The 22,184-nt window shown below is 40.5% G+C and overlaps 1 protein-coding gene across 6 annotated transcripts in view; it reads left to right on the top strand.

Moving 5' to 3' along the window:
* Nucleotides 1-22,184, top strand: part of arap2 (ArfGAP with RhoGAP domain, ankyrin repeat and PH domain 2) — a 123,666-nt gene that overhangs the window by 74,909 nt on the left and 26,573 nt on the right. For all 6 annotated transcript variants that reach the window (XM_080052555.1, XM_080052554.1, XM_080052558.1 and 3 more), the window contains 6 exons: nt 6,040-6,184; nt 10,879-10,981; nt 12,398-12,596; nt 19,481-19,544; nt 20,155-20,318; nt 21,397-21,609. In XM_080052555.1, the coding sequence (XP_079908681.1) occupies nt 6,040-6,184; nt 10,879-10,981; nt 12,398-12,596; nt 19,481-19,544; nt 20,155-20,318; nt 21,397-21,609 (888 nt within the window). The remainder of the gene's footprint in view (nt 1-6,039; nt 6,185-10,878; nt 10,982-12,397; nt 12,597-19,480; nt 19,545-20,154; nt 20,319-21,396; nt 21,610-22,184) is intronic.

The following is a 22,184-nucleotide window of genomic DNA, read 5'->3' as shown; positions in this document are numbered from 1 at the left end:
ATATTTTACCTGATAAATACCCCTTGTTATTTCATCTATTATGGAGAGCCATACAAGTTTGGCTTGTGTGGCTTTAATGGCGCTTTAACTGCAGCTGCAACTGTTCAAATATTCAGAGGGTTTTTGGGTTGAAATCTCAATGCGCTTCCAACTTGTTTCTATGAGGAGGAAGTGCTGTCAGGGGGGGGGGGGAGGTATTTTCAAATGTTCCCCAAGATGCCTTTCTCTCCCAGGCTAATGGTTTGATGGTCTATAGATACACCCATCTGCTTAATAATTCATAGGTTGCGCTCTGGGCTTAATAAAAGCACTCTTGCCACGACATCTTAGACTTTTTTTTATGTTGTTGTTTTTGCGGTTGAGACAAACTCCAATAGGTGTTTGTTTATTTCACTGAATTATTTTTTTAAATGTTTAATACAATATATAATTTTTTTTTTTTATTTCATGCTTCCACCATGAGGGTTTACTCAGAATTTAATCCGAACAAACACAGACTTAACATTAATACTTGGGATGTGAAGGATTGTACATACTATCCTAAGATGGTGACAAGCCAACATTAAACCATACAGTACATGTGTCCTATACATTTTGGTTATAGTCTTCTTGACAGATGTGGCATGGGGGGGACCATCTTGCCAGTCCAACATAATGAAATTAACCATTGTTAGCAGCTACATACCTTGTTCTGTATGTGCTGAAAACAAGGTTGAACAGGAACGTAACAACTTGGGTTAGCTGTCCTGTTGGAACTCTGCTCAATGTCAGGTTTACGTGGTTGAATCTAGTGTAGATGAAGTTCCCTCCCTAAAAGGATTGAAGAGTGACTGTTGCTACTTTCACATTAAGGAGTGTGTACGTGCATGCCTCTCTTTGCTTGTGAGAGTCCTTGTGAAAGAACAGGCAGGCAGTACTGTGGAATGGTGAGTGGCAGCAGGGAAATGGCTCCCCCTAATTCCTGATTTAGTTTGGTCTTTTCCTCATCAACTTGTGCTCTTAGGTAGGTAGGTAGGTAGGTAGGTAGAGAGAGAGAGAGAGAGAGAGAGAGAGAGAGATGATTTGAGTTTTTTTAACAATAAGCCATATCTTCTCTATGTTAAAATAGCTGTCAAAGGATGTTAGATGACTGGTATTGGAACTAGGTAGTCAAATTTAATAAAAAAAGTGATTCTGTTTTATATTGTATGAGGAGCACACAAAGCTCCATTCAAACTATTAGTCTCGTTCTAATATGCTTTTTGGAATATCTTTGTTATGTTACTAGGCCTTTGCCAAAATGAGCCAGTAGTGCTGGTGCATATAGGCTTGGGATACAAGGCCAAAGATAGTGTGTTTTTTTTCCTATTCTTTATCTTATGCCGTATCTGTCCATTTCTGCCTGTAATGAAGTGGGATGTAATTCTGGCATAGACAGATCGTTTAGATCCCTTCACTTTCTCGATTTCCATTCCCCGGCCCCCTGACAAGCTGTCCAGCAGATGTCTTCATCGCAGATATTTTAGTCCAATGGTGAGATAGGCAGAAGATTGGCGGAGAGAGGGGGAAGAGGTGGTGTTGTGAGTCAGTGATAAAAGGGGCACGGGCCTGCTTTTTCGACGCATGCTGAAAACGTACTTCCGTGCAATGTCGATGGAAAGTTTTAGGGGGCACTGAGAAAAAATCTGGAGGGCTGCCGTTCAAAATCAAACTTGAGACACAATCAAGAGTCAAAACTTTTGAGTAAATATGTTATTCTCTAACTTCCCAAATCCATTCAGTCGATGAACAACGCGACGGCTTAATTGCCACATTGATGACATGATTAGTCTAATCAACCTGCTCATCTTGGAGCATTTAGCAATTTTTTTTTACAAATTACTGAAGTGAGAGAGGAGGAGGAGGAGGAGAAAGAAAAACACAGCAGAAATAGATTGGTGCCACATTTCCTCTGGTAAAATGCTTTGGAGGGGGAGGGGGACTAGGCGCACAAGCTAATTGGCCCCAATTTAGCTGGTTGGTGGCACGTAAGCGTGCATCGGCTTCCGTTAGCGGTGTCTCTGGCGGCTGGTTGTGGACTCCCGTGGAGAGCGGCTGGGCTACGGGGCCACGCTGCTGTGTGTGTGTGTGTGTGTGTGTGAGCAACAGCTGGCAATGGACGCAGCTGCTTGATTGTGAATCAGGCACCATTGTTATGTCCCATTTTAGCTGGGGCTTTTGTAGACGCTATAGTGGTATCCCACTATCCGCTAAGGAAATGCAGAACCTTAAACAAAGAAAAGGAGAAGGATGCTTGCAATTCAGTGATGGTGCAGGTTTTTTTGATAAAGCTAGTTTCCTGAAGGGAACATCTTCTTAGAAAGGGATCCAAAGGCAATCACTGGTGGTGAAGGAAGGAAGGTTCTTGTGCCACAAAACCCAACATAGCTGAATACTAGTTGCATTGCACTGGGTGAAAGGTATTGCAGCTATTCCACACTAACACTGCAGTCATTTTTAGTAATGAATTGGCAGAAACACCATTGGTAACAACATAATGTTATATCTTGTGTCATACCATGGGACACTTTCTGCTGGGTTGGGACATTATTTTACTCTCAGGCCTCCATTCAAAAAATGCCAGTCATCCTCTCAGCCTTGTCTGTCTTCGAGTTAGTCTACTGAATCCCTGTATGCGTTCACAATTCAAAACCAAAAGAGATTACTGAATCTGCAATTACATTTGTCAAACATTTGTACTTGTCACAGCACCTTTTGGCCCCCCCGTTTATGAATCCCTCTACTTTTCCAACCATGTATTTCCACTACATGTTAAGTCTTTTATGTGGGTTTAGGAATAGGATAAAAAAAATCAGGTTTAATTTGTAGCTCCAGGGTGGGAACCGTCATCAAGATGAAACCTTTTTTGTACTTACCGGTCCATTTGTTCTTACACAACATCAGTAATAACTCCCTAAAGACTTCGACGATCACAGGAAACATTATAAAGCAAAATGTGTAGATAATCGATGGCATTAAAGCTTTTCTAGCAGCTTAGAGAAAGCAATTGACTTGAGTTCGTAAAAAAAAACAAGTGTGCTTGTTCAGAAGATGATTGTGTGAGGGTTTCATACAGTACAAATGGAACCGTTTCATAGTCCTATTATAGTTGTGGGAAGGAAGGCAAGCTGCACGACAGGAAATAAAGTACAAACACAACAACTTGCCTACTTTCCAGGGTGGAAATGATGGACGTGACATTTTCTGCAAAAAACCTTAGCAATCCGGGGACACATTTGAAACAGCAGCAACGTGTATTACAATCTTTTCCACGTTGCCAAGACAACAGCGCGTCCTGTCAGATAGATTGGATTGGTAAATACCAGAGTCAGTCACTCTCTGTATTGCACGCACACACACGCACACACACACACACACACACACACACACACACACACACACGCACACACGCACACGCACACACACACACCAAAGTGGGGTCAGAAGAACAGTATGTATTTTTTAAATGCCACAGTAAGCAACACGATATCAGTCGTTTTGCAGCCCTATAGCTGTTTGCAAAATGGTGTCCAAATAGTTTTCTGGAGTCGGAAAAGACAAATACAAAGTGAGAAAGAGCCATGCAGAGAGGCAGTGCAGGGGTGAATAGAGCAAATCTGGCATCCTCCTTTCTTATACTTATGCTTATCACATGTATTTTTACTTTCTTTTTACAACCAGTTGTAGACACTTCCTTTTTTTTATTGGAACTATATCTGTTCTTTCACAAACATCACACACAGTTGGCAATGGAATGCACAATTAGCATATTCATGAGATGAATACAGTGGAAACTTTGGAGTTGCGAGCGACGGGGGCGCAAAGGGGGATGTGTGTGTGTGTGTGTGTGTGTGTGTGTGTGTGTGTGTGTGTGTGTGTGTGTGTGTGTGTGTGTGTGTGTGTGTGTGTGTGTGTGTGTGTGTGTGTGTGTGTGTGTGTGTGTGTGTGTGTGTTTGTTGCGGAACAAATAAGCAGATGGCATGTTGACATTGAAAAATCCAAAATTAGGTATGTTTCCATGAACTTCATGCTCATTGGCTATGTAAATGTCAGACAATCATGAAAGACAATGTTGTGTGTGCTCTGCTGCTTTTCCACCGAGATCATGTTTGTTGATTGGGCGTCGCTTGACTCTTTTAATTCTGCATGTAGTACGCCCTTGCATACAGTATACAGTAGTATGGATTATATTTCCTTTAACTGAAACAAGGGCGACTTTCTCCTCACAATAATACAATAATAATGTTAAAACTTTTTCAATATGTTTTTCTATGCATTGCCTTTTGTTCATTCCTTTCTATAGCATTGCATCTTTGATGTTGATTCCGATGATGGCTTGAAATCAAAGTGTTGTGATCTGGTTACATCCGCTTGGTTTGTCTTATGATAGATACAAAGTTTGAGTTAACTGCACCCTTAAGAAGAACAAAAAAGTGGAGGCCCATGATACTCTGCATTCAGCTTTCACAGTCGGATGGATGTATGGAGATGTAATGGAGTGTCTTATCTCCCAACTTTTAAACGATTTCTCGCCGGTGCTGTCTCTAGCTTGTACGGAGTCATTAGCTGTGTTTAATAGGGTTGGAGTGCCGCTAATTGTTTCACAAACCAATCACTAACATTGCAGCTTCTAATTAATTTCCTTTTCTGACTCGACAAACAATAGACAATTTGTTAAATTGTATCAGTATGCAAATGCAGTGGGCTCTACAGCAGTACTCAAAGAGAGGCACCAGACATATTGGATGGTTCTGGGCGCATTAGGAAAAGAGCCAGAAGTTGTCTTAATTCCAATTTGAAGAAAAAAATCGGATCACTTTACAAAATGTGTGTACCCAATATTGCACAGTCTTGCCTGATACTTTCTGTACACACACCGAAATGTATCTACACGGTGCATAAAGCAATACTATTTCGATCTTTTTTTTTGTATAATTAAAAGTCTAAAGCATGTTATGGGGTTTTGCTGCTATATGTAGCCTTTGGTGGCTAATGGTAAATAATTCAAGCCAACATTAGGTACATACTGTACGGTAGTCTGGCCAATCGTGTCCCTTTTTATAAAAGTGACAGTCTCACTTTTTGTCAAATCAATGAATATCTCCTAAAAATCTGCTTCTTGTATAGCATGCATATATGGTGGTACCACACAGCCTAAGCTCTGTAAACTGGCATGTCTACATGCTACGATCAAGCCCCAAACTTTTTACCAGCATCCAATAAGGAAGTGACCACAACTGTAGTAACCAGGAAGTGCCACTGGGCGGTGGTGCCAAGACCGAGCAGTTTTTCTTTGACTCACTTGTTAGATAGGCCGTTTTCAAAGTCTTATTAAACCTATTTACAGCCTGGGCCACAAAACCATTTAAGTCTGTATGTTTAGGTCATATCTCCATGACGCTTGGACCACTCTAGTTTTTATTTTATCAGAGGTTAAAATGTATTGGCGCTATCTCTTGAGTGACAGCTCTCTGCCCGTTGTCCCTCACTTTGCCTCGGAGGTATACGTCAGCTATCTCCCTCCCCCCGACGTGAGGCGGAGTAAAAATCTCACAAAATGGCGACGCACACAAACCAGGATTATTGGATGCCGTGTGAATAACTGAGGTCAGCCCGGATGCTACATCCATATAATTTACTATCTATGGCTACGATGGGCCCCCTTTGTAAACATTCCCTTTGTTTACATCCATTGAGACTAAGCTCTTTATTTACACCAGATATGTTTCCAGTCACTCACAGTACAGACAGATATCTAATCTTGAGGAGATATTTACTGATTTTGACAAAAAGTGATTTTTTTTCAACAAAGATTCTGCAGAATGGCTTCCCCCACCCTGCATGTTATATAAAAAAGTCTGAGATTCAAGGACGTGTCACATCAAAGTAGAGATTGTCCTCAAACAACATAAACAACATGTTTAAGTTTTGTACGTGTATATCTTAACAGGTGTGTGTGTGTGTGTGTGTGTGTGTGTGTGTGTGTGTGTGTGTGTGTGTGTGTGTGTGTGCGCGTTTCAGACATGGCCCGGCGTTGGTGCACACTGGAGGGAGGATTCCTGAGCTACTATGAGAATGAGCGAAGCCCTTCGGCCATAGGCAGGGTGGACGTCACTGAGACCGTTAGCTTGGCTGTTAGCAACACAGAGACCATGACTGGTGCTGGGTATGAGCTCACACCCACACTCACATTCACTCAAACATACATATTGCTTTTGTCTAGTTAACAAAAAACACTTTGTATCATTAAAATGCTGATTTTTTTAAAGGGGTTTTGTTTCACCTAAAAGTAAAGCATCTGATCTATTAAGGTTACAATTAATTGAAACCCTGCACGCTCAGTGGTAATTTGCACATAACTCAAACATTAGAGCAGTTCAGCCTGGTTATAGGGCTATAATTTACAATCATTCTCTCTCTCACACACACACACACACACACACACACACACACACACACACACACACACACACACACACACACACACACTCACACAAACCAGTTTCGAACACGACCTGCTTCATTTACATCACCTGTGCTAAATCATAATTTATATGTGATTGCTCATCCTTCTTTAAGGACATGCATGCCATACACACAAAAACACATTCTAAATTATTTATTTTCCTTTATCTGTCTAAATTACTGTTTACTGCACATGTATTATGTATACATTTATTAAAAGCTAACACACACACACACACACATAAACCAAGTCTTCTGCATAGATTCTGTCTCTCTTCATATGTAACATTAGCATAATCTTAACGTGAGCATTATTCAGTTGAACAGAAGCCATCAAGACTTTATGAGCGCTGTATATTTGCTGTTTACTTTGGCGCAGATGCAGGTGAACAGTGCCTCTTTAACTGCCCTCACTCAACTCCATTTACCCCACCACACACACACACACACACACACACACACACACACACACACACACACACACACACACATGCACACACGCACGCACGCACACACACACACACACACACACACACACACACACACACACACACACACACACACACACACACACAGTCCCGAAAAGGAAAAAAAAATAACAGTTGCTTTGACAACAAACTTTTCTTTATCTCTTCTGAAACATGTTACAAAATCACACAAAAGAAACAGATGTCTCGATCCTCTCTCGCTCACCCTCTCCCTGCACCCATTGGTTTCACACTTCAGTCTGTGTGTTCATATGTGTGTGTGTGCTTTAGTTCCTCCGACCGAGGACTCCGATAATGGCTTATGATTAAAGCATAAGCCGGGTCCTTAATGACGGCAGCAGATGTTGTGAAGAGGGAACGCTACTTTTTTTTTTTTTTTTTTGTAAATGGTATTTTATGCAGCCATTAGAAAAACACATCTGGCCAGCTAAAACTGTGACCTTTTTATATAGTATAATGAGCTGGACACATACAATGACGAGTTACAATGATAACATTGTGTCTGCAAAGCAACAGTGACACGTGGCAATTTTTTTGCATAGTGCAAATAACAATCCAGTTACAGATCACGGCTTCGCCCCCAGAAAAAAAAGGCTATTATATCTCTGTGACTAACGCAACATAATGGCTGTTACCTTTCACTAGCTTAAAGTCGGCTCTCACTTCTGCCTCTCCCTCTACATTCCCAGCCTGCCTGTGTGCGGTAAGAGCGGGGGACGCCCTCACCTCTTGACTGTCTTAGCGCTCATGAATATTAACGTGTATGCAGATGACACACTCGCCTATCGCCGCGCTACAGGAGCCCGTAGGTGTCGTTTCTATTAAAACACAGCGTTTGGGTAATTTTCCACCGTGGCAGAGGACATAGCAAATTATAGAGCGCCACATGCATCTGCTAAAAGTTGTATTAATATTACAAACCCACAGGAATGAAAGCAAAAGGAAGTATGTTGGCTTGTGATAAGTTGAGGTTTTTCTAATGTCTTCCTTTTATTTATTTATTTATAAGACTTTTTCTATGTCTATTGTGACCTTCAAATTCAACCCTCCAAACCACCATTCCTGCTCATTTCTGGTTGTCCTCGTTTCATCTCTTTGGCTGCGCTTTTGCAACACTTTACTCTCTTTCTCGCAGTTTTTTTCTCTCATGCACTGAGAAAAAGCACTAGAGCTTTGAAAGACTTTTGCGAGGGCTTAACCTCTGGCTGTGCTAGGGCTATGGGTTATGATGGCTGGGAAAATAGGCACACAAAGGCCTTAAACCAGCTACGAGTAACTTTTAAATATCTTTAAAACATCCTCATTTTTCCTCTGATAATCATAAATTACCTTTAACAGCAAACAAAGAAAGACGTTTTTATATAGTTGTTATTACTGCATTTTCTCTGGTCGCACACCCAGTCCGATTTTCGGCTTGCGCATGCAGGCTCTTCGGTCACACATTCTTATTGGTCGCAGATTTCAGTGTAGCGCAGCAACGCGATTTCAGTAGCCTATCCCTCCAGGTGAGGAAAGGGGAGCGGGAGCCCTACTTAGTATACCTAATGTCTATGCCTATCTATTTACTGTATGAAAGTCTTCACATTGTGCGCATGCGTTTGACAAAATCAGACAGAGTATTGCTGCCTGTAATACTGCTGTAATTCAACATAATTCAACTAACAGTCTGACCACAAGCGAAAGTAGAAGAAAAACAAGGCCTAAACAAGAGTATTATTATTATTTATCTGCCTTTATTATGAGATAAACCACTTACGTAATGTTAGATTTTATTTGACATTGACATCACAATTACATTGGACAAACCAGCTGCTTTGTTTAAGCGGTTTAGCATACATGCTAGTCATCAACACCCGTCCACAGGAGGCTTTTGTAAGAAAACTATTGGAGATAGGAAGAAAAATTATAAAACAGGAAGAAATAACAAAGAGGAAATTACTGAAACAATTAAAATGTGCAAAATTACAGTAATGTAAGAGCAGCCAAATACTGTATTCAGACACACACACACACACACACACACACACACACACACACACACACACACACACACACACACACCCTCTGGGATGCTCATAAAGCAGCCTTCATCTCTTATCCCTCTTGTTTTTTCATTGCCATAACTCCTCCACAAGACCACAACTCCCTCCCTCTCCCTGAGGGACCCTCTCTAACTCTCTAACAAGCGTCCGCACACCTGCAGAGGAGGGACGTGTGTGTGTGTGTGTGTGTGTTTGTGTGTGTGTGTGTGTGTGTGTGTGTCTGTGTATGTGTGTCTGCATGTCTGTGTATGTGTGTGGGTGTGTGGGGTCAGTCCGGTTCACACAAACACCCATGTCTCGCCTGTTCCCCTGACGGTGAGCAGAAAGAGAGCGACTCGGTGCTGCTGTGAACCCCAGTGACACAGCACCTCAAGCAGCCATCGCTGTAGCATTTACAGCCTCCACTGGAAGAGGCAGTGTGTGTGTGTTCCAACCATTAAGGAACTGATCTTCTAACCGTTGAACCTTCACAGAGGGAGAGGCAGAGAGAAAGAGACATTGGTAGGGGGAGAGAGACGACAAGCGGAGAAAGACCAACAAAGATTATTAGCTTCCTTTTTTGCTTCCGACAACAACGTATTTGGATGAATGAGTGTGGGTGCATGCAGGCTCCTTTTATTTGATTATTTGAATTTTTTTTAAGGATTAAGTTTTTGGCGTGTATATACATAGCCAGGAGGGTGAATTTGACTTACTGAGTGACTGACTGACAAAACGGCATATTTTCGACTCTAGGTTCAAGGAAAACATCTGAATATCTGAACTACATCTGCTCATAGCACGCCGTAAGCAGAGCTTCTGTATATCTATAAAGAAGAGCATCTTCACGTAAATAGACAGACATTTAGTAAGCATAAAACATGTATATATATAGAATGTGTTTCAAAAATGTGTATTGAACATCAAATTTAGCTGAAACATTTATAAAGGACACGTGTCTAGATTACCAAGTAGCAAACCAGTTATTTAACACTCTAAAAATATATATCACAATAAAAACCATCAGATGCCGCCACACCGGACCAGATGTTATGCAAAAATCTGATAAAAATCTGTGCAGAACACAGTCCGCTGGTAATGAGTTTAGAATTATCCAATTAATCCAATTATTGTTGAAGTTGTCCATGTCTACAGCTACAGTACAATTATCCTTTTTAATGTTTGGAATGTATAAAAATAGTGTGTGTGTGTGTGTGTGTGTGTGTGTGTGTCTGTGTGTGTGTGTGTGTGTGTGTGTGTGTGTGTGTCTGTGTGTGTTTGTGTGTGTGCATATTATTTTCATTAGATTCATAAATTATGTTTTATGCAAATGCACAGTACCTGAAGGTCAGAAAAAGTGGCCGGGAGAGTGAAAGAGCACCAATTACCCACTTGTTTATACTTACCTCGAGGTGCCCTTGAGCAAGGCACTTGACCCCCAAAAGCTCAGAGAGCACATTAGACTATGGTTATACTTGGCATTTTGAAAAAAAAAATATCCTGTACTGTATGTGTTTGAATGTTTTAAAGGAGAAGTAACTTAATTTTTTTGTGGTAATATAAGTGTAACACCTCTCTATAATCATACAGCAATCACTTTAACAGTATGCACAGTTTATAACACAGGTATCCCAGTCATTCAGCTTTGCGGTAATTGCCAGTTAAAATTTTTAGTATCCCGCTGGTGTTATCCAATCAGGAGACAGAACGCTATAAAGACGCGGGTCTCTGTGCCCATGAACGATGACTCACGGATCGCTGTGTGTTCATGTGGTGGTGACGTAGGGACGAGTGAGGGGACTGCTAACTGCAGTCACTGACAGCAAGTTAGCTTAAAAAGTTACTTCCCCTTTAATAAGTTACTGTGAACTGTGTGTGTGATGCAGGGCTGTGTTGACGGTGGAGCTGTACCTGCAGACAGAGAGAGTGCTGACTGTCGGAGCTGAAACCCAGGAAACACAACGCGACTGGATCCATGCGCTGACAAAGGTGACACACACACACTTCTATTCATCACCTCTCACCCACTTTTTTGTCAAATCAGTGAGTGTTTCCTCACAATCTGCTACCTGTCGATAATGTGTGTATGACAATAAACAGCCTAGGCTCTGTAAATTAACGGTGGGCCGCCTTTGTATCCATTCCCTTTGGTTTCACACCAGTTTATAGAGCCTAGGATTTTTTTTTCAACGCACACAGTACGGACAGAAAGCTTGAGATTGAGAGGAGATATTCACCGATTTGACAAAAAAAGTGATTTGCCACAGAACCACAGCACTTCGCTCCACTGCACTTTTTTGTCATCGCCTGCGCTTCTCTGCAACACAAACGGTTGTACACATTGTCCTGAATGCCCCATGCTGCTGCTTCCAATAAGACAAGTGGTCTTACTATCTCTTCTCCCCCCCCCCCCACACACACACACACTGAAAGCATCAGGTAATAACACCCTACATAAACAAGTCCCCTTTCTCCTTTCTTTATCTCTTTAATCCCACACAATCCCAGTCTTAGATAGTGGGAGGTATGGGCAGCATCAGTCCATATGTTCTCTCCCATCTGTAGCACAGGCCTTCATCTTCTCCGTATTTCAATTTGACTCGCAGAACAGCGGGCCGAGCACATATTTTTCCTCGATGTGTGCTTGGAAAATAATTCAGCAGGGGAACACAATCTGAGCAAAGGTTTTTTTTTTTTTTTTTATCCCTACTAGAAGATTCCTTTTAAGCCTCTGGAAACCTGCTCTCAAATAGTACACATCAAAATAGTTGGGTGTCTCAATAAGCTTTTAACAGAAATCTGATTTAAAATGAGTGTTCATAAACGTTTTTACTGGACCATTAGACAGGACTCTGTGGGCGTGGCGTACCAAGCGGTCTCCATGCCAACATCCATGGTTTTTATAGAACTGCCATGATTGGTTTTCAAAATACTCATTGTGTCAAAAAAAAACAGAGCATAGCCCTCCTTCATCTAAACCGAATTTATGTACAATTCTGTCAAACCTAAATGACAATATCTTTTAATTTGGATTTACAAATATGACTATTTCGTCTTTTCAAATGCTTACTATCATGCACCTAACTCCCTAAATTACATATACAATTTGACATGATAACAATGCAATTTCAGCATGTTTTTAAAAACAAAAAGTACCATAAATTAGACCATTAATGACACATGAACAAATCCTTCGTCAGTAACCATCAGAATAGTGCTAAGAATGGTAAAAGTTTAGTTGATGTAAGTGCTTTAAAAGTTGAGATTTTTGGTATCGGAGTATTGAGAAAAAAACAAACGTTTTGGGATCATGTCGAGGATTTTGTGTATTTGGGTTTTACGTGGGTTTTAATCACAAACACATTTCTTTCACTTTGTTTGTTTTGTGTGCACGGTATATGGCAGTGCTTCGTCACGTCCGGAGTGGAGGCTCCGGTGCAGAGGGACAGCGATGTCATTGGCCGGCTGTTCTATAAAGAAGGCCATGACCTGTACCACTGGAGGACGGGCTGGTTCACACTGGAAGGCTCGGCCCTGCACTTCAGCTCAGGAGAGCAGGGGGCGGAGGAGGAAGTTCTTCAACTCAAACAGCTACAAGAGCTCAGTAAGCACGCTAAGGATTTGTGAAATCATGTCGCTATCCCTCTTGTGAAACCACATACTCCCTGCGTTCCAATCCCCATACGTTCTGCTGTTTAGTAGTTTGTGGTCAGATTTAGAATGCTGAAAAATTCCCAATTGCCTACTACATCCGGTCAAGATTTTTCGTGTTGAAATCAGCATGCCATTTGGCCGATGGAGCCTCCGTATGAAAACAACCAGCGATGAGTCGGATATATAAGCAAAAGGGAAGATCAAGGCGCAATGTTATGATGAAATAAATAAGTAAAAGTATGTCCCGATTGTGTACCTATACTGCATGCTAACTAGATTATTTTTATGGTCAGCTTTAGTATGTATATACGAAAAGAAAGAGTATGCGATTTGGAACACAGGGTGTATGTTTGCAAACAGCTAGTATAACAGCGTTCTCAATTTTTAGCTCTGCAAGTCTCTCAAAGGTCAGCGCTGTCATTTTGTAAATTCACCTGTCATAGTTCAGAAGTTGCACTTCCTCAAGGCCTTTTTTCTCTTGTAAAAGTCCAAATGAAACAGCCTTGTTAAAGGTGCACTATGCAGTTTCAGGGAAGAGTTATTTGTTAACATTTGCAGAGTAAGCGGTTAGCTTACAAAACCCATAATGCAACAAACTCACTCAAAGAAAAAAGCATGAAGACTTGAAATGTCTAGACCTCAAAACAACATAGTACAGTTCCCCACACAGGAGTTTCTATATTTAGACCAACGCTGTTTTTTTTTTTTTTAAGATATTTTTTGGGCATTTTTATGCTTTATTGATAGTGTAGAGACAGAGTTTAAATGGGGCAGAGAGGGCAGTGACATGCAGAGAACGACCGCAGGCTGGAATCGAACCCGGGTCCGCTGCTGGCCGAGGCCCATGGGGGGGACGCCCTACCAACTGAGCTAAGGGCGCCCCCCCCAACGCTGTATTTAGCAAGTAATCCAATGATTGTGGCAGCTGCAATTTATTCTGCTCGGAAATTAACTCATTTTGTAACTCCTTTCTTGTTAATCTGTTAACTCTCCTCCGTCCCATTTTGCCACGGTTAAAGAGCTTCAGTGTAGCCTTAAATACGCAGTAAACCACGTTTTTCCCCTTTAAGGCGAGACACGGCAGGCAAAAACATCGTTTTTTTAAGCACTGGTCAATTTTGAGATTTGTGTCTATTTAGCTTCCATAACATCTCTTCTTTCATACTAGTATGGATAAAATGTCCAAAATATACGTTTTAGGTGTTTATTTTACTAAACTTTGACTGCTTGCGTCTGTATTTTGCTCCTAAATTCGTCAAAAGTGAGCATTCTAACGTAACATACAGCACCGCGACCGCTGTATGAATCATAATAACCATGGTACTGTTGGAAAGCTCTGAATCTCAAGAACAACGTTATCTGATCCAAATATGGTAATTTCCTTTGTATCAGTAACCAATCGTGAAAGTGTGAGGAGGGATTCAATGCTAGGAAAGCGACCTCATTGGCTAATGCACATTTCTGACGATGTGATTCGCTAAAAGGCATCACGTGATGCTAGCCCCGGGTAGCTCGAAAATCACAAAATAAAATGGGAAAAACGTCGAAAATATGCCAAACCAAGACAAAAAAAATACTTAATCAATTGGCTACGGACATTACATGATCGCCATTTGAAGGGGAGAAGTGTTAAAGACATGTAAATCACGCCGATCACGTCGGAGAGACACAGACTGTCAGACGATCAGAGGGGAGATGGTGGGGAGAGAGAGCGTCTGTGCCGACAGGAGCAGGTTGACAGACAGTGGCTAATAATGAATTAACCACGTTTAAATTAGCATGTGGATGTAAATGTTACTATGCTATGGTTTATATATGTTAAGCAGTGGTAGGCCTATATGGCATTGAAGGGTGTAGGGCCTAATTCAATAAATTACTCTAGCTATTATCAGCAGAATTCACGTTTTTATCTTTAACGGCCGTTTTCTCAAAATGAGCTTTTTCCAATACTCTGCGAAAGATATTTCAACTTCTAGACCACTGACATCAACCAAACTTTCTATGATCATTCATAGCACTATTTTAAAGGTTTTTACAGAAGGATTTGTTAATATATTGTTAATTGTCTGATTTATGATACATTTTCCTCCTAAAAACATGCCGAAAATGCATTTCTAAGACATGTACATAGTCTTTTTTGATTTATTAAATGAAAAAAGGCTGTATCCAAAATCTGTTGTGTAAAAACTTTAGAAACTAATATGTGGTTAAAATAAAATAGAGATTCTAACTCTGGCTTTATCCAACATCTCAAAATCTTTCTCGAAAAATGACCCAAATTTACGCATAATTGGTTAAATATTGCCATATTTGCATATTTAATAAAATATTAAAGAAAAACATGTAATACAAAAAATGATTGTGTTTGTGTCAGTAATCAACTGGCAAAGTTTCATGATGATATCTATAAGTTAAAAAAAAATCCCTATTCACCTGGGGTGTCTCGCCTTAATCTCAAAGCCCAAACAGGACCATATCAGTACTGTCGGCCGTCAATTGCAATGACTTAAAATTGCCTCTCACCAATCTCCCAAAAAAACCACCAATCCATAACTCCCTCCAACAACCTGCATTTAGAACTACTTAAGGATGTCCGAGGAGCCAAGCAAGCAATCACTGTCAGAAGACATTTCTGCTTCGCACTCCATTACACATTTATTTTGGATCCCTGCTCTAAATGTCCAGCTTCTTCTTCTATTATTAAAAAACAAAACGTCTTGGAGGGGACTGAGTGAGAAGATCACACAGAAAATATGTTGCTCTAAGGCGAGGCACTGTAGGTTCATAGAGTTGGGACAATACAAGAAACTCATGATACCATACTTGGACGAAATGTGGCCCTCGATAACGATAATATCACGACAAGATATTTGCAATAATCGCTATATTGCTCTGGACTTATGGGTCAAAATTAGAAATATTTCACTGCAGCAGAAGGCAGTTGTTGGCTGGAGAGCGGTACAAAAATTAGTGTCTGCAGGCAACAGTGAAGCATGGCGGAGGTTCTTGCAAGTTTCTGCAAATGGAGTTGAAGATTTGGTCAGGATTAATGGTGTCCTTAATGCTGAGAACAGTAGATGGATCTGCTTGAGTCCCACTGGTTTCTGCCATTTCTGAGCTGATGGCTCTGCTGGATTTAGATTGATCCACTGTTCATTCACTGCATGTTGTGAATTTATGAAAATAAACAATTACGACTTGTGTTTTTGAAAGCATTCTTAGTTTACAGCATTTTTTAATTCAAGGGACCAGTGCTTGAAAAAGCAATGTTTTTGCTCCAGTGTCTCACTTTGACACAAATTCAGTAATTGCTAAGATTACGTAATCCAATGTCAAAGTTGCATCGGACAAATATGATTTGGATTTATTTGAGTGTTTCACAAAACATGTGGTATGAAAGCTATATTTTAAAGATCATGCAACATTTCTGCCTGATACACATCTGTAGTAATCCCAGTATGACGGGTGCCATAGTAACCTTCTTTCAACTGCCCACAAACATGTATTTAGCCAATATCTCCAAATGACTGACACACAACAGTTATTTAAAGGATAGTGGGTGGAGGAGCTGCCAGTCACAGTGGACGTTCACACACATACTCGATGGATTTCTGCAGCATGATGAGTGAACAGGAGGAGGGGGAGAATCAATGGATCTTTTTAATCCCTTTACTGCACAGCGTGGATCAGATTGCTCCAGAGTGCCGCCCTCTGTTCTCACCTTGGGCGGAACCACAGCCATGCCATCCCATTTCTTCAACAACTATTTTTATTGCATTTGTATTATTTGCAAACATACAAACATTTCAAACAACCCAGGGATTTACTAAATACACTTTTCAATATAAAATCAGCACATGTCTACCATTTTGTGCAACAGTTCAGACTTGCGTGTGTGATGCGGTCTAATTCCTGACAGTTGATCATTTTCTTAAGCTTTTCTTTAATTCTACGAAATGATTTTCTTACTTCAGGTAGAGTGAAAGCTCTAATCTCTCTAAGCTTTCATTCATTTCATCCATACTTGGCTTAACTGTTATTTATTGTCTGTTTGTCTCAAACCTATGAAAAAGACAAGTTTTACCACCAACTTACTTCATTGATCTTTGTCACTGTTCATTTGACTTGGTTATGAAGCACTTTGTCACTTTGTTTTTCAAAAGTGCTATATCAATAAAAACTAAAAAAAACAAAAGCTATACATATTCCTTTCCCCACTACCTCTGAAAATGGCTGTGCGCTAAAGAGACGATTGATCTTTCCGTGATGTCTTTGTGTCCAGATTTCTTCCGAACAAACAACCAAAGTAAAAATAAGGGAGAAAATGACAGATACATTATGCACGGATAAGACCCCTCCCAATCTGGACTCAAATGAACGCTTTCCAAGCAAGATAAGCAAATTCACTTTCGACCTATTCGGTGCACATTTCCCCGGTGGACCTCTCTTGAGGTCTTTTATTATCAGAAAGGCTAACTTTCTTTCTAGTGTCAGTCTACAGCTACACAATAAGTAAAAACATTAAGGTTATTAAACAACTAATCCAGTTCAGCGTAGGTGTTAAAACTCAACAGTGAACAACACTCAGCTGGGAAAACCATGTACCTCCATGTTTGATTGATTTTGATTTGTATGACATAAATTGTCTGATTAAAGCTTCCCCGTGGATATTTTTTTAATTCTAGTAGCATGGTCTTATAGTGCAATTTGATGCCGACCATGGACCTATTATAAAAGGTGCCGACCGACAACGACGCGCACGTGTGTGCAGCAACATTATGAGCTGGATACCATCAAACACACATGCACACTTTCTGTTGTCCGTTCTGAGCAGCTAATAAACGGTAGGCTATAAACAAACTCAGGTCTCTACAAATGTTGGCCACAAGAATCGTAAAAATTATGAGGGTCATGGTATAATACCCTTCAAAACAAACAAACAAACACTTAATGCTCTTGATGCATGTTTAGAGGTGGAAAAAACAACATGAAAATCTCTTACAAGACTGACGGTACACATTATGTAGAGAACAAGGCTGCAGACTTACTATTCCTTATCACACAAGCGTATTAAATAATAGCAAAACAGAATAAAAATCCCCACAGAGCTGTAAAATGGATATAAAAAAGGGTTTGCTGTGTGTGTTTGTTCAAACAGCGGTGACAAGTGTTTTTGCATTTACCTGATAACACTGTTAATAAAGCCTCAGTCAAGTCAATATCAATCTCTGAAGTTTCTCTGCGTTTATTCTCTCGTTGTTTGGATCCAAAATGAAATGCCGTGCCCTTGAAAAATCTGCCAAAGGAACATAAAAGCTAATTATTTGTTAAGAGAGACTTTTGGGGATTAATTATTTTCGGGCTGTTTAGTTCAACATACAAAGGCCCTTTACAAAGGACTTGTTTGCCCAAATAAGACTGTTGTTGTATGGAATATTGTTTTTATTGTCGCGCCAACAATTAAATGAAAAATTCCCTGTTAGTGCAGATAATTATCTTGTTCACTAAAAATGTCGCAGTAATTGTTTTACAGTTAATAAAATATACTATTCCACAGCATTTCTTACATTTAATAGCTCAATTCAAATATATCTATATCTGATTGGTTAGTATGAAGCTACTACCATCAGCTAGCCAGTTAGCTTAGCTTAAACCAGTATGTGTTGTTCACACGTTATACTATCTTTAATTACACATTAGTTTAAGCAAAGTTTTCAACATTCTTTTAAATGTATCGGTTGTTTGAGCACAGCCAGTGGGGAACTCGAGTCAGATGAAAGTGCCAGATGTCGTTGCTAGGAGATTTGTGACTCATATCTTCTTTGTACTTTTTTGTTTGTGTGTTGTGTGTGTGTGTGTGTGTGTGTGTGTGTGTGTGTGTGTGTGTGTGTGAAAGATTGTGATTGTCGCAGCCCCCATCCAAGCAGCTGTTTGAAACTCACAGAAGAGATTATGGCAGAGCTTCTGAGTCCCTTAGCCCTATTTCTTCTCCGTATCCTTGCACTTGTTTTTAAAAGATTTCCTTTCTTCCTCGGGGCGTGTTAAATCCTACCCCTCGGTGCCATCTTAATTTGGATTCAGACCAAACAGTAATGCAGAGCTGGACGACCATTGACACTGCTGTTTATACCCCCACTTCCCTCTCTTGTTCAAAACGCCTTTTAAGTTACTGACACGAAAAAGACTCTATCCTTGTTCCCCTATCACTACTACAGGGAAATGGTATTAACGGATGCATTTGGCACTACTTTCCACTGTACTGCACTGTTCCATTACTTTTCTTTCCTTTTATACATACTTTTAAGACGACTAGACAGATACATGTCTAGACATGGTGTGCAGTCTGTTGTTTGGCCATTATGGACTTAAAAAGCAAATGAACACTTAAGAAAACCTTTCAGTGTAATAGAAAAACATTGATTTGAATGTTCCACGGCTAACGTTTCACTCGAGAACTGCAAATGTCAAACGTAAACTGTTGTTTAAAAACACTACTTGTGCTCGTACATTACTAATGAATTACTGAATTAGGGGAAAAAAATAAATTGTTTAGGGGTAACAGTACAATAAATTGTAATCCTAAACAAGGCGTTATACTAAGATTCAGTTCAACTAGTGCATCAAATAAATCAATGACAAACACAAATGTGTCTCCTTTGCAATCAAAAAGTTGATTTTAACAATTATTTAAAGAGGTTAAGTATACGCCTTGAAACCTGAATTATTAAATACACTTATATCCCTTTCATAGTAACTTAATGGTAATGTTGCTCTTTGAATGTACAAAGTCTATGAGCCAATTTTCTTAAAAAGCTGTCACCCTCTTCTCCGCAGCTGTCTCCACTCATACGGAGGGCGAGGACAAGATCCAGGTTCTGCTGATGGTGGAGGGCAGAAGGTATGTCAGTCGCCCAGGAGAAATAAAAAGTGTGCTTAATTGGTGACGCATTTGGGATTCAACAACACTATGCATTATGCAACGGCTGTCGGCTTTGATTCTGTCTTGTTAGTCCGAATGCACTTTACTCTACTGTAAGTATGGGAGGTAATTAAAGCCATCTAGACACGGCCCCCGCTTCAGTTAGAAGGGACGAGGTGAGGCAAGCTAACACTTTCAGGCTCCACTCTTTATTTTTTTGTTAGAATAATGCGACCAGACTTTGTGTTTACTCTCGCTAATTGCTCTGCGTTTGTGTGTGTTTTTTGTTGATCAAACCTCGTAGGGGGAATAAAGCTTGGTGCTTGTTTTATAGACGTGTGTTCTGCAGAGGCGCTTTCTGGATTCCTTTAATCTTTGCCGCTTGTCGATTTAATGACTTAGCAAAAGCAGCACTTCTCCAAAGGCACTGGACAACTTTTGGTGTTCAAATGTGTAACGCCATTTGGTTGCTGTAAATTCTAAAAAAATGTGGTGTACTTTATTAACAATGACATTGTTGTCCCCCTCCCCTCTCTCTCTCTCTCTCTCATTCTCTCTCTCTCTCATTCTCTCTCTCTCTCTTTAATAGAACAGTTTACATTCACGGCTTCAACAAGATGGACTTTGCACTGTGGCACTCTGCCATCACGCTCGCCGCTGGCACAGATGGCAAGGCGCTCAGTGACCAACAGCTGACTAAAAACGGGGTCCCTATTATAATCGACAGTTGCATTGCTTTTGTCACTCAATATGGTGGGCTACATTATGTTAAATGGCTTTTGCGTGACTATTATTATGGAGGAGATGACTCATCCAGTCTTTTCACTGCACAACCACTGCAGGATCTTCAAAATTACTAGTTTGAAACTTAAAGGTGCAGTACGTAGTTAAGGTATATTTTGCCAGCGTCTAGTGGTTAACACTCTAGATTGCAGGGCTCTGTCTTTACCCCTCCGTTCGAATCATTTATAGATGCTACGGTGGCCTTTAAGGACAATAAGCTAGTCACTAAAGATGGCATCATCCACCACTGCCTGAAGTCTTTCCACAATATCAACTGATGAGGAGAAGATGTTTGTCAAAGTATTCCAAAAGTTGCACTTCCCCAGGACACGCACTTTATATAAAAAATGTGTAAGGTTGTTAAGTTTGTCCATTCTGTGCTACTGTAGAAACATTGCAGTGCAACATGGTCGCTCATTTAAAGATATGAAATGCTCATTCTAAGGTAATGAAATATACAAGAACTTTGATTTCCAAGCGATTATGCACTAATTTGAACATACTCATGAAAATCGCATTCTATACCAACCAACTCGCAAAAACTGTAATTCCCTTTACAAGCTGGGCCTTTAATTATAGCTTCCATTGCTTTCAAGTAATGTATGATATGCAAAAGGGGAATAATACAGTATCATTTCAGTATAGACCTACCGGTGTGCAATGAGGGAACCGGCATAAAAAGTTAACTCTGAACTGTGAAGTGGTGCAGAAGGTTAATATACCTTGCAGCGACAATTTTATTCCACATGGCAATTTAGATTCAGATGTTCTTATGTAACGCTGTTCAAATCCAACAGCTCAACATCCACAAGGGGTGGTTATTGCCCTATAACTGTATTGAGCTACATAAGAAATCTTTGTTTATTTAATTTGCTGTTGCAGCCACGACTACACATTCTAGTGTATTACGAATATATGAAAAAAACAGTACATGCAGAAGTCAAAGTAATGAGGCGAAACTATTTCCCCTGAGCAGCCTCGGGGTGTATAGGAAGCGGTCCATTTCGTATCTGTCTAACCATCCCATATGTCCATATCCCTAACCCAGGTCTGTGCCAGGAGGGGGTGTACCAGAGAGCGGGGGACCCAGGCAGAGTGGCCCTGCTCCTGGGTCAGTTCATCCAGGACGCACGCAACGTCAAGCTGAGGAAGAAGGAGCAGCAGCTGGAGGATGTGACAGACACACTCAAGACATTCCTATCCCAGGCAGAGGACGCACTGTTGACCAAGGAGCTCTACCCTTACTGGGTGTCGGCTCTGGGTATGTACGTCAGCCTTATGTCTAAAGGGGAACACACATTTGATGCTGGTATTTACAGGTGGAGGTGAGCGATTCTGGAGAATTGTTTGTTGACAATATCGCTTTTTAGTCAACATCAGTAGATACTATCTCCTTTCTTTCTGCTACCTGTCCCTACTGGATGTGTGTGTTATAGAGACAAATCTGGGGTTTTGTCAACAAATATACTCCAGAATTGCGTACCACCTTTTAAAGGTCACATATTCTGCATATTTCGAGGTTCAAAATTGTAATTTGGGTTTCTACTAGAAACTGTTATCATGGTGAAGTGCCAAAAAAAAAAATATTATATTTGCACAGTGCCGTTGCTGAATCTCCTCTGTTCAGCCTCTGTCTGAAACAGTCTGTTTTAGAGCCTGTCTCTTTAAGCCCCGCCTCCCAAAAAAGCCCAGTCTGCTCTGATTGGCCCTGAATCTAACTGCCGTTTTTAATATGAATTCAGGGGGATCCGGGGCTGAGCGAAGAGAATAAGAGAGAGTGGTAGCATTACAGTGTTCAAGATATGTTTGGTAATAAAGATAATGATTTTTTTCCCT

The sequence above is a fragment of the Ammodytes marinus genome (assembly GCF_949987685.1).
Source record: "Ammodytes marinus genome assembly, chromosome: 23".
In the NCBI taxonomy this organism is placed as follows: Eukaryota; Metazoa; Chordata; class Actinopteri; order Uranoscopiformes; family Ammodytidae; genus Ammodytes; species Ammodytes marinus.
The sequence above is the reverse complement of the archived record's forward strand: the minus strand, read 5'-3'. Positions and strand labels throughout refer to the sequence as shown.